The 12,468-nt window shown below is 46.5% G+C and overlaps 1 protein-coding gene across 1 annotated transcript in view; it reads left to right on the plus strand.

The window, feature by feature from the left end:
- Window positions 1-12,468, plus strand: part of ZNF831 (zinc finger protein 831) — a 127,905-nt gene that overhangs the window by 18,843 nt on the left and 96,594 nt on the right. Inside the window, exon 2 of the mRNA XM_084854294.1 lies at window positions 7,889-7,991. Within this exon, the coding sequence (XP_084710420.1) occupies window positions 7,896-7,991 (96 nt within the window). The 5' untranslated portion in view covers window positions 7,889-7,895. The remainder of the gene's footprint in view (window positions 1-7,888; window positions 7,992-12,468) is intronic.

Consider the following 12,468-nt stretch of genomic DNA (forward strand, 5'->3'; position numbering starts at 1 on the left):
CATTGTTGGCTCATATTCTGCTTGTGATCGACAACAATTCCAAGATCTTTCTCGCTTGTAGTGTTGTTGAGCCACATATCCCCCATCTTGTAACTGTGCATTTGGTTTCTTTTTCCTAGGTGCAGAACTTGGCATTTATCCCTATTAAATGTCATTCTCTTGTTTTCTGCCCAGCGCTCCAGTCTATCCAGATCACTTTGAATTTTGTTTCTGTCTTCCAAAGTATTAGCTATCCCACCCAATTTGGTGTCATCTGCAAATCTGATCAGCATTCCCTGCACCTCCTCCTCCAAGTCATTCATAAAAATGTTGAAGAGCACTGGGCCCAGGACTGAGCCCTGCGGTATCCTGCTCGTTACCTTTTCCCAGTTTGAGAAGGTCCCATTGATAAGCATACTTTGAGCCTGATTCTGTAGCCAACTCTGGATCCACTGGATCGTTGTTTCATCTAGCCCACTTTGAGCTAGTTTGCTCATCAGGATATCATGGGGAACTTTGTCGAAACCTTTGCTGAAGTAGAGGTATATTATGTCTACAGCATTCCCACAGTCCACAAGGGAGGTAACCTGATCCAAAAATGAGATCAGATTCGTCTGGTAGGATTTGTTCTTGACAAATCCATGCTGGCTTCGAGTCATCACGGCATTGTTTTCAAGGTGCTTCCAGATGGATTGCTTTATCATCTGCTCCAGAATATTCCCAGGGATTGATGTCAGACTGACTGGTCTGTAGTTCCCAGGTTCCTCCTTTTTACCCTTTTTGAAGATAGGGACAACATTAGCCCTCTTCCAGTCATCTCGCACTTCCCCCGTCCTCCATGATTTCGTAAGGAGAATAGACAGCAGTTCTGAGAGTTCTTCTGCCAGTTCCTTTATTCCTCTAGGGTGCAGTTGATCTGGCCCTGGAGATTTGAACTCATTCAAAGTGATTAGGTGTTCCTTGACCATATGCCTATCGCTCTCAAGCTGCAATCCTACCCCTTCAGCCTGTACTTTTATTTTATTTTTAAACTAACTTTTTTCCATTTTTGTAACACACTAGTGGGACTCTGCTTTTTACCTCTAGTAAGTAGAGCAGCAGGCACAGGCTAGTCTAGAACAATCACAAAGCTAGACACAAAAAGGGAAAAGAGGCAATGGAAGGACAGGACTCTCCAGTGGTGGTGACCTGCAAGGTGTGTGCAATGTTTGTTTTCTTGCCTGAGAACAACATGGCCTACACCTGCAACAAGTGCAAGTTGATCACGCTGCTAGAAGAAAAAGTAAGTGGACTGGAGCGGCGACTGTCGATCCTCCGGGGAATAAGAGAACACGAAGAGTTCTTGGACAGAATGGGGGAACTACAGCAGCAAAGGGAAGACCAGAAGCTTGAAGAGCAACAGCAAGATGAGGCAGTGGGAAATGCTGAGGTGAAGAAAAATGGAGTAGAGGATACTCCTTGGAAAGGGGTGACAGTTAGGAGAAGAAGAACTAGTCGCCACTCTGCACCAGTGGAAGCAGTGGAGCTGTGGAACCGATTCCAGGTACTTGCGGATGAGACTGGAGGACAGCCTGCAGAGGAAGAATCACAGGGGAACCTACATGAGAGTGAGCAAGAAGCTGAAGGTCAGTCAAACAGAGGCGATGAAACCCAGGCCTACAACAACAAGAAGAGAAGAGTGGTAGTAGTGGGAGACTCCTTGCTGCGTGGGATCGAGACCCAAGTATGTTGCGAAGTCCCGTGGACTCGCCAGGTATGTTGTCTCCCGGGAGGACGAATTAGAGACGTGACTGAAAGGTTGCCTGCACTCATAAAGCCCACTGTCAGGTATCCCTTTCTTCTCATCCATGTGGGAACAAATGATACCGCCAAGCAGAGCTACGAAGAAATCACGTCAGACTTTGAAGCTTTGGGAAGGAAACTCAAGAACTTTGGGGCCCAGATAGTTTTCTCATCCATCCTTCCAGTAGTTAGAAGAGGGATAGAAAGGGAACGAAAAATACTCCGGGTGAATGACTGGCTACGAAGGTGGTGCTGACGAGAGAGATTTGGATTCTGGGACCACGGGCTATACTTCCTGGAAGATGGGCTGTTGGCAAGGGACAGGTTGCACCTCACAAAGGATGGGAAGAATGTGTTTGGCCACAGCATGAAGAACTTCATCAGGAGGGCTTTAAACGGAATCCTGCGGGGAAGGGAGATGTAATGTTGGGGGTAACAATGGACGTAGGCGCATGCACTGCAACGGAGAGAACAGCTCTGATAGCGCCCAATCATAATCTTCAGACACATGTAGGAAGAAAGCCAGACTATGAAGCACATGATCCCATGGCAATCGACGCTAACGAGAAAAGGAGTCCAAGATGGGTGGGAGCTTTGAAAAAAAGGAAATTCTCAAGGCACAATCACAAACAATTCCAACAAGAAGAAAAGGTGGAAGACAACAGAAGAAGCCATTGTGGCTTCACAAAAAGCTTAGTGATGACCTGAAAACAAAAAAGGACACATATAGGAAGTGGAAAGAAGGCCAAGTAACAAAGGAAGAGTACAGGCAGGTAGCACAGAATTGCAGGGATGGCGTCAGGAAGGCTAAAGCTGAGAATGAGCTGAGGTTAGCGAGGGATGCTAAAAGCAACAAAAAGTATTTCTTCATCTAAGTGCATAGTAAAAGGCAGAGGAAAGAAATGGTGGTTCAGCTATTAAATAAGGATGGCAAAATGATAACAGATGACAAAGAAAAGGCAGAGGTGCTCAATTCCTACTTTGGCTCAGTCTTCTCCCAAAAGAGGGTCTATGAGCTCCCTGACAAAGGCGAAGTACAGGCTGAAGGGGCAGGATTGCAGCTTGAGAGCGATAGGCATATGGTGAAGGAACACCTAATGACTTTGAATGAGTTCAAATCTCCAGGGCCAGATGAACTGCATCCTAGAGTAATAAAGGAACTGGCAGAAGAACTCTCAGAACCGCTGTCTATTATCTTTGAGAAATCATGGAGGACAGGTGAAGTGCCAGATGACTGGAGGAGGGCTAATGTTGTTCCTATCTTCAAAAAGGGTAAAAAGGAGGAACCTGGGAACTACAGACCAGTCAGTCTGACATCAATCCCAGGGAGAATTCTGGAGCAGGTTATAAAGCAATCCATCTGGAAGCACCTTGAAAACAATGCCGTGATGACTCGAAGCCAACATGGATTTGTCAAAAACAAGTCCTGCCAGACGAATCTGATCTCCTTTTTTGATCAAGTAACCTCCCTTGTAGACCGTGGGAATGCTGTAGACATCATATACCTCGACTTCAGCAAAGCTTTCGACAAAGTGCCCCATGATATCCTGATGAGCAAACTAGCTTAAAGTGGGCTAGATGAAACAACGATCTGGTGGATCCACAGTTGGCTACAGAATCGGACTCCAAGAGTGCTTATCAATGGGACCTTCTCAAACTGGGGAGAGGTAACGAGTGGGGTGCCGCAGGGCTCAGTCCTGGGCCCAGTGCTCTTCAACACTTTTATGAATGACTTGGAGGAGGAGGTGCAGGGAATGCTGATCAAATTTGCAGATGACACCAAATTGGGTGGGATAGCTAATACCTTGGAAGACAGAAACAAAATTCAAAGTGATCTGGATAGACTGGAGCGCTGGGCAGAAAACAAGAGAATGACATTTAATAGGGATAAATGCCAAGTTCTGCACCTAGGAAAACGAGCCCAAACGCACAGTTACAAGATGGGGATACATGGCTCAACCACACTACAAGTGAGAAGAATCTTGGAATTGTTGTCGATCACAAGCTGAATATGAGCCAACAATGTGATGTGTCTGCAAAAAAAGGCCAATGCTCTTTTGGGCTGCATTATTAGAAGCATAGCTTCCAAATCCCGGGAAGTACTAGTTCCCCTCTACTCAGCACTGGTTAGGCCTCATCTGGAGTACTGTGTCCAGTTCTGGGCACCACACTTTAAGAAGGATGCGGACAAACTGGAGAGGGTTCAGAGGAGGGCAACAAAGATGATCAGGGGACTGGAAACAAAGCCCTATGAAGAGAGACTGAAAGAACTGGGCATGTTTAGCCTTGAGAAGAGAAGACTGAGGGCAGATATGATAGCACTCTTCAAGTACTTGAAAGGTTGTCACAGGGAAGAAGGCCAGGATCTCTTCTCGATCATCCCAGAGTGTAGGACACGGAATAATGGGCTCAAGTGACAGGAAGCCAGATTCCGGCTGAACATCAGGAAAAACTTCCTGACTGTTAGAGCAATACGACAATGGAGCCAATTACCTAGGGAGGTGGTGGGCTCTCCCACACTGGAGGCATTCAAGACGAGGCTGGACAGCCATCTGTCAGGGATGCTCTGACTTGGATTCCTGCATTGAGCAGGGGGTTGGACTCTATGGCCTTGTAGGCCCCTTCCAACCCTACTATTCTATGATTCTACTTCGCCTTTGCGGGGGGGAGGGTCACAGACCCTCTTTTGGGAGAAGATTGAGCCAAAGTAGGAATTGAGCACTTTTGCCTTTTCTTTGTCACCTATTATTATTTTGCCATCCTTATTTAATAGCTGAACCATCATTTCTTTCCTCTGTCTTTTACTATGCACGTAGCTGAAGAAAGACTTTTTGTTGCTTTTAGCATCCCTCGCTAACCTCAGCTCGTTCTCAGCTTTAGCCTTCCTCATGCCATCCTTGCAATTTTCTGCTACCTGCCTGTACTCTTCCTTTGTTGCTTGGTCTTCTTTCCACTTCCCATAAGTGTGCTGTTTTGTTTTCAGGTCATCTCTAAGCTTTTTGTGAAGCCACATTGGCTTCTTCTGTTGTCTTCCACCTTTTCTTCTTGTTGGACTTGTTTGCCTTGAGAATTTCCTTTTTTAAAAGCTCCCTCCTATCTTGGACTCCTTTTCTTGTTAGAGTCGCTTGACCTGGGACCTCACTTATCATTGTTCTGATTCTTTTCAAATTGGTTTTCCTAAATCCAGGGTACGCGTTTGGCTACACTCGGCTTTTGCTTCCCTTAGAACCAAGAACTCAAGTGCAACATGGTCGCTTTCCCCCAGAGTTCCTGTAACTGCTACTTTATCCACTAAGTCATCTCTGTTGGTTAGGATCAAGTGAAGGATAGCCGATCCTCTAGTTCCTTCCTCTACTTTCTGTAGGAGCAAGCTATCCACCACACAAGTCAGGAATTTCCTGGAGGGGCCATGTTTTGCAGAATTTGTCTCCCAACAAATATCGGGAAAATTGAAGTCCCCCATCACTACTACATCATGCTTCCTTGAAACATTGGCTACTTGCTTTTCAAAAGTTTCATCCTTGTCTTCTCCTTGATTGGGTGGCCGGTAGTAGACTCTGACCACCAGGTTCCTTTTATTCTTTGCTCCATTTATTTCAACCCAGATGCTCTCGATGGGGCTACCAAGCTCCTCCTCCTGTATTTCTGTGCAGAGATATGTATTTTTCACATATAATGTAACCCCACCTCCCTTTCTGTTCCTCCTGTTCTTTTCGAACAAGTTATATCCTTCAGTGGCTGTATTCCAGTCAGCAGAGTCATCCCACCAAGTCTCAGTTACACCTATCAAGTCATAATTTCCCTCTTGTATTAAGAGTTCAAGTTCATTCTGTTTGTTTCCCATACTCTGCATTAGTATATAGGCATCGAAGACCATGTGCTTCATAGTCTGGCTTTCTTCCTACATGTTTCTGAAGACTAGTATTGGGCGCTATCGGAGCTGTTCTCTCTGTTGCGGTGCGTGAGCCTTCGTCCATTGTTACCCCTAACTTTACTTCTCTCTTTCCCGTAGGATTCCGTTTAAAGCCCTCCTGATGAAGTTCTTCATGCTGTGGCCAAACACATTCTTCCCATCCTTTGTGAGGTGCAACCCATCCCTTGCCAACAGCCCATCTTCCAGGAAGTATAGCCCATGGTCCCAGAATCCAAATCTCTCGTGCTGGCATGACCTTCGTAGCTAGTCATTCACCTGGAGTATTTTTCTTCCCCTTTCTGTCCCTATTCTAACTACAGGAACGGTGGATGAGAAAACTATCTGGGCCCTAAAGTTGTTGAGTTTCCTTCCCAAAGCTTCAAAGTCTGACATGATTTCTTTGTAGCTCCACTTGGCAGTATCATTTGTTCCCACATGAGATGAAAGGGATACCTGTCAGTGGGCTTTATGCGTGCGGGCAACCTTTCAGTCACGTCTCTAATCCGTCCTCCCGGGAGACAACATACCTGGCGAGTCCACAGGTCTTTGCGACATACTTGGGTTTCGATCCCACGCAGCAAGGAGTCTCCCACTACTACTACTCTTCTCGTTGTTGTAGGCCTCGGTTTCATCACCTCTGCTTGACTGACCTTCAGCCTCTTCCTCACTCTCATGCAGGTTCCCCTGTCATTCTTCCTCTGCAGGCTGTCCTCCAGTCTCATCCTCATGTATCTGAAAACGGTTCCATAGTTCCACTGCTTCCACTGGTGTAGAGTGGCGTCTAGTTCTCCTCCTCCTAACTGTCACCCTTTTCCAAGGAGTGTCCTCTACTGCATTTTTCCTCACCTCAGCATTTCCCTCTTCTGCCTCAGCTTGCTGTTGCTCTTCAAGCTTCTGGTCTTCACTTTGCTGCTGTAGTTCCCCCATTCTGTCCAAGTACTCTTCGTGTTCTCTTATTCCCGGAGGGTGGACAGTCCACTTACTTTTTCTTTCAGCAGCGTGATCAACTTGCACTTGTTGCAGGTGTAGGCCATGTTGTTCTCAGGCAAGAAAACAAACATTGCACACAGCTTGCAGGTCACCACCACTGGAGAGTCTTGTCCTTCCATTGCCTCTTTTCCCTTTTTGTGCCTAGCTTTCTGATTGTTCTAGACTAGCCTGTGCCTGCTGCTCTACTTACTAGAGGTTAAAAGCAGAGTCCCACTGGTGTGGAAGTGTGTATTACAAGAAAAGTAATTTTTAAAAAAGAAGAAAAATATGTTAGGGGCCTCTCCCTTGAACTCCCTTGGCCAACTCCTGTTTGCTCCCCCTGTGCGCTCGCTCTGGCCGCTCACTCTCTGGGAGCTTGCTTGCTTCTGTAGTCCCTCGAGCAGCTGGGGCAGCTTCCTCTGCTCTGCTCAGCTGGGAGGTGGGAAACAGACTGGGAGGCAGGAAACAGAGACCAGTGAAGAGAGCCTGAGCCTGATTGCATGATTGAACAGCCCACCATGGTTTATTTAAGCGACAGCGGGCTGCAATATGTGCTGGCGGTAGGGATGTACGGAAGTGACTTACCTTTCTCAGATTATGTTGGTGGGGGGGGGGAGGCATTCCGTCCCTCCCCCTGGAATCCTCGACGGGGGTGAGGCGATCTGTTCCTCCCCCCCAGAATCCACGATGGCCGGCTGTGCTCCGCAGCAGATCCGCGGAGCAGCCCGCCAGGCCCAGCCCAGAGCTGTCCACAGCCGGATTTCCGGCCGTGGAGGGCTCTGGGGGAAAGAAAAAAAAAACTGCGTACGCAAATGGCGGCGGCTATGGCCATTGCCATTTGCGTTCCTTATTTTTAGCCGTCTGAATCTACGTAAATATTTACGTAGACTATGATGGTGAAAATAAAGGGGAATACAAATAGCGTAGCGGGAGCTATTTGCATCCCTTTTTGATTCACCGTTTTAGCCTACGTAAATCTTTACGTAGGCTAAAACGGCGAATCAAAAAGGGATGCAAATAGCGCCCGCTACGCTATTTGCGTTCCCCTTTATTTTCGCCATCATAGTCTACATAAATATTTACGTAGACTAAGACAGCCAAAAATAAGGAACACAAATGGCAGCGGCTGTAGCCGCCGCCATTTGCGTATGCGGTTTGTTTGTTTTTTTTAAACCCACCCAGCTATGATAGGCTACGTAAAGATTTATGTAACTGATCACGTCGTGTTATTTTTTTTTTAACAAGACTGGAAATGGCAGCAGCGGCAGCCGGTCGGAAGACCAGCCGCCGCTGGAGCTGCTGCCGGAGCTGCTGCCGGAGCTGCCGCCGCCCAGAAGATCTGCCCCAGGTAAGTCTCATCCCGGGGGGGATCCGCGTGGGGGCGTGGGGGTGGCAGGCCGTTCCGCCACGGAGTTCAGGAGGCCGAATGCACTGGCATTCGGTCTCACCGAGATCTGTGGCGGAATTCTCTGACATCCCTAGCTGGCGGCCATTTTGAATATTCAATGCCTGGCCACGGCTTGTTGTGTTGTGTGAATCTGGGCTGTTATGTGAGGGTTATCAACCCTTGCATAACCCAATAACAGACCGTGTATTTAACCCTCATGCAACTCCCGCTGCCCGTGTTCACATGACATGATGAGCTGTGGCTGGGTGTTGAAAATTCCAAACCCACCCAGCTATTTTGATTGTGTGAACTGGGTCACAGAATCAGTAGTTGATTTGGGGTCTTGTACAGTGCCAATGTCTTTTGCTATTAAGAACATAAGAAGAGGCTTGCTGGATGAGACCGTCCATCTAGTTCAGCATTTTGTTTATACAGTGGCCAGCCAACCGTCAACTGGGAACCCATAAGCAGGATGCGAGAACAACAGCACCCTCCCACCCATGTTCCCCAGCAACTGGTGTACATAGGCATACTTCCTCTGATACTGGAGGCAGCACATAGCCGTCTGGGCTAGTAGCCATTGATAGCTTTATCCTCCATGAATTTGTCCAGCCCCCTTTTAAAGCCAATTTAAAGCCAAATTGGTGGGCGTTACTACATCTTGTGGTAGCGAATTCCATAGCGTAACTGTGTACTGTGTTTGCAGTAGGAGTGAAAGAAAAGATTGCTGCTGTTGCACTGTTTAGTAGGGATTTTCTGTTTTCACAAAAAAATTGCTGCTCAAAAACTTTGCTTTCTACATTTATGAGAGATACCATGTTAATCACCAGAGTGGTTATTTTAATTGTAATTGTTATTTTTATGTATTTCATAGAATCATAGTAGGCTTGGAAGGGGCCTATAAGACCATCGAGTCCAACCCCCTGCTCAATGCAGGAATCTAAGTCAAAGCATCCCCGACAGATGGCTGTCCAGCTTTATCTTGAATGCCTCCAGTCTGGGAGAGCCCAATATCTCCCTAGGTAATTGGTTCCATTGTCGTATTGCTCTAACAGGAAGATTTTCCTAATGCTCAGCTGGAATCTGGCTTCCGGTAACTTGAGCCCATGAATCCGTGTCCTCCATTCTGGGATGATGGAGAAGAGATCTGGCCAAGTACTTGAAGAGTGCTATCATATCTGCCCTCAGTCTTCTCTTCTCAAGGCTAAACATGCCCAGTTTTTTCAGTCTCTCCTCATAGGGCTTTGTTTCCAGTCCCCTGATCATCTTGGTTGCCCTCCAGTTTGTCTGCATCCTTCTTAAAGTGTGGTGCCCTAATTGGACACAGTACTCCAGATGAGGCCTAACCAGTGCTGAGTAGAGGGCAACTAGTACTTCCCAGGATTTGGAAGCTTTGTTGTTGTTCAGTCATTCAGTCGTGTCCGACTCTTCGTGACCCCATGGACCATAGCATGCCAGGCCTTCCTGTCCTGTACTCTCTCCCGGAGCGTGCTCAAGTTCATATTCATTGCATCGGTGATGGTATCTAGCCATCTCATCCTCTGCCGTCCCCTTCTCTTTTGCCTTCAGTCTTTCCCAGCATCAGGGTCTTTTCCAGAGAGTTTTCTCTTCGCATTAGGTGGCCAAAATATTTGAGCTTCAGCTTCATTATCTGTCCTTCCAATGAGCACTCAGGGTTGATTTCCAGGGGACTCGTAAGAGTCTTCTCCAGCACCACAGTTCGAAAGCATCGATTCTTCGGCACTCAGCCTTCCTTATAGGCCAGCTCTCACAGCCATACGTTACTACTGGGAAAACCATAGCTTTGATTAGACGGACCTTTGTCGGCAAGGTGATGACTCTGCTTCTTACTATGCTGTCTAGGTTTGCCATAGCTTTCCTCCCAAAGAGCAAGCGTCTTTTAATTTCATGGCTACAATCACCGTCTGCGGTGATCTTGGAGCCCAAGAAAATAAAATCTGTCACAGCTTCCATTTCTTGCCCTTCTATATGCCAGGACTTGATGGGGCCAGATGCCATGATCTTCGTTTTTTTAATGTTGAGTTTCAAACCAGCTTTTGCACTCTCCTCTTTCACCCTCAACAAGAGGCTCTTGGGATCCTCTTCGCTTTCTGCCATTGGGGTGGTATCGTCTGCATATCGGAGGTTGTTGATAATTCTCCCGGCAATCTTAATTCCGACCTGTGATTCATCCAACCTGGCGTTTCTCATGATGTACTCTGCATATAAGTTAAATAAGCAGGGCGACAATATGCAGCTTTGTCGTACTCCTTTCCCAAATTTGAACCAATCGGTTGTTCCATGTCTGGTTCTTACTGTTGCTTCTTGAGCCTCGTACAGGTTTCTCAGGAGACAGGTAAGGTGGTGTGGTGCCCCCATCACTTTAAGAATTTGCCAGTGTTTGTTGTGATCCGTGCAATCAAAGGCTTTAGCGTAGTCAATGAAGCAGAAATAGACGTTTTTCTGGAATTCTCTTGCTTTCTCCATGATTCAGCGAATGTTGGTGATTTGATCTCTAGTTCCTCTGCCTCTTTGAAACCCAGCTTGTACTTCCGGTAGTTCTCGGTTCGCATACCGCTGAAGCCTAGCTTGTATGATTTTGAGCATCACCTTGCTGGCATGTGAAATGAGCGCAATTGTGCGGTAGTTTGAACACTCTTTGGCATTGCCCTTCTTTGGAATTGGAATGTAAACTGACCTTTTCCAGTTTCATCTTTTAGGATTTTCAATAGCTAAGCTGGAATACTGTCACCTCCGCTAGCTTTGTTGTTAGTAATGCTTCCTAAGGCCCACGTGACTTCACTCTCTAGGATGTCTGGCTCAAGTTCAGTGACCGCACTATCATGGCTATCAGGGACATTTAGATCTTTCCTGTATAGTTCTTCTGTGTAATCTTTCCACCTCTTCTTAATCTCATCTGCTTCTGTTAGGTCCCTGCCTTCTTTGTCCTTTATCATGCCCGTCTTTGCACAAAACGTTCCCTTGAGATCTCCAGTTTTCTTGAAGAGATCTCTAGTCTTTCCCATTCTGTTGTTTTCCTCGATTTCTTTGCATTGTTCATTTAAGAAGGCCTTCTTGTCTCTCCTTGCTATTCTCTGGAAATCTGTATTCAGATGGCTATATCTTCCCCTTTCTCCCTTGCTTTTCGCTTCCCTTCTTTCCTCAGCTACTTGTAAAGCCTCATCAGACAGCGACTTCGCTTTCTTGCATTTCTTTTTCTTTGGGATGGATTTCGTTGCTGCCTCCTGAACAGTGTTACAGACCTCCGTCTATAGTTCCTCAGGCACTCTGTCTATCAGGTCTAATCCCTGAAATCTATTCCTCACCTCCACTGTATATTCATAAGGGATATGATTGAGGTCATACCTGAATGGTTTAGTGGTTTTCCCGACGTTCTTCAATTTAAGCCGAAATTTTGCAAGAAGCAGCTCATGATCTGAGCCACAGTCAGCTCCAGGTCTTGTTTTGACTGACTGTATAGAGCTTCTCCATCTTTGGCTGCAAAGGACATAATCAATCTGATTTTGATATTGACCATCTGGTGATGTCCATGTGTAGAGTCGTCTCTTGTGCTGTTGGAAAAGAGTGTTTGCTATGATCAGTGTGTTCTCTTGGCAAAACTCTATTAGCCTTTGTCCTGCTTCATTTTGTGCACCAACGCCATGCTTGCCTGTTATCCCGGTGATTTCTTGACTTCCTACTTTAGCATTCCAATCCCCTATGATGAAGAGGACATCTTTTTTTGGTGTTAGTTCTAGAAGGTGTTGTAGGTCTTCATAGAACCGATCAACCTCAGCTTCTTCGGCCTCAGTGGATGGGGCATAGATTTGAATTACTGTGAAGTTGAATGGTTTGCCTTGGATTCATACTGAGATCATTCTATTGTTTTTGAGAGTGTACCCCAGTACTGCTTTTCCCTCCCTTTTGTTGACTATGAGTGCTACTCCATTTCTTCTAAGGGATTCTTGGCCACAGTAGTAGATATGATGTTCACCTGAATTAAGTTCGCCCATGCCTGTCCATTTGAGTTCGCTGATTCCCAAGATGTCGATGTTCAATCTTGCCATCTCATGTTTGACCACCTCTAGCTTACCTTGATTTATTGATCTGACATTCCAGGTTCCTAAACAATATTGTTCTTTACAGCATCAAATTTTATTTTCACCACCAGACACATCCAGAGCTGAGTGTCCTTTCGGCTTTGGCCCAGCCGCTTCACTCTTTCTGGCGCTACTTGGAAATTCCCTCTGCTCTTCTCCAGTAGTATATTGGACACCTTCCGACCTGAGGGGCTCACCTTCCGGCATCATCTCTTTTAGCCATGTGATATGTTCCATGGGGTTTTCTTGGCAAGAATACTGGAGTGGGTTGCCATTTCCTTCTCCAGTGGACCACATTTTGTCAGAACTCTCTGCCATGACCTGTCCGTCTTGGGTGG

This window comes from Heloderma suspectum, chromosome 4, assembly GCF_057233095.1.
Source record: "Heloderma suspectum isolate Gila_16-S chromosome 4, 16-S_ref, whole genome shotgun sequence".
Classification (NCBI taxonomy): domain Eukaryota; kingdom Metazoa; phylum Chordata; class Lepidosauria; order Squamata; family Helodermatidae; genus Heloderma; species Heloderma suspectum.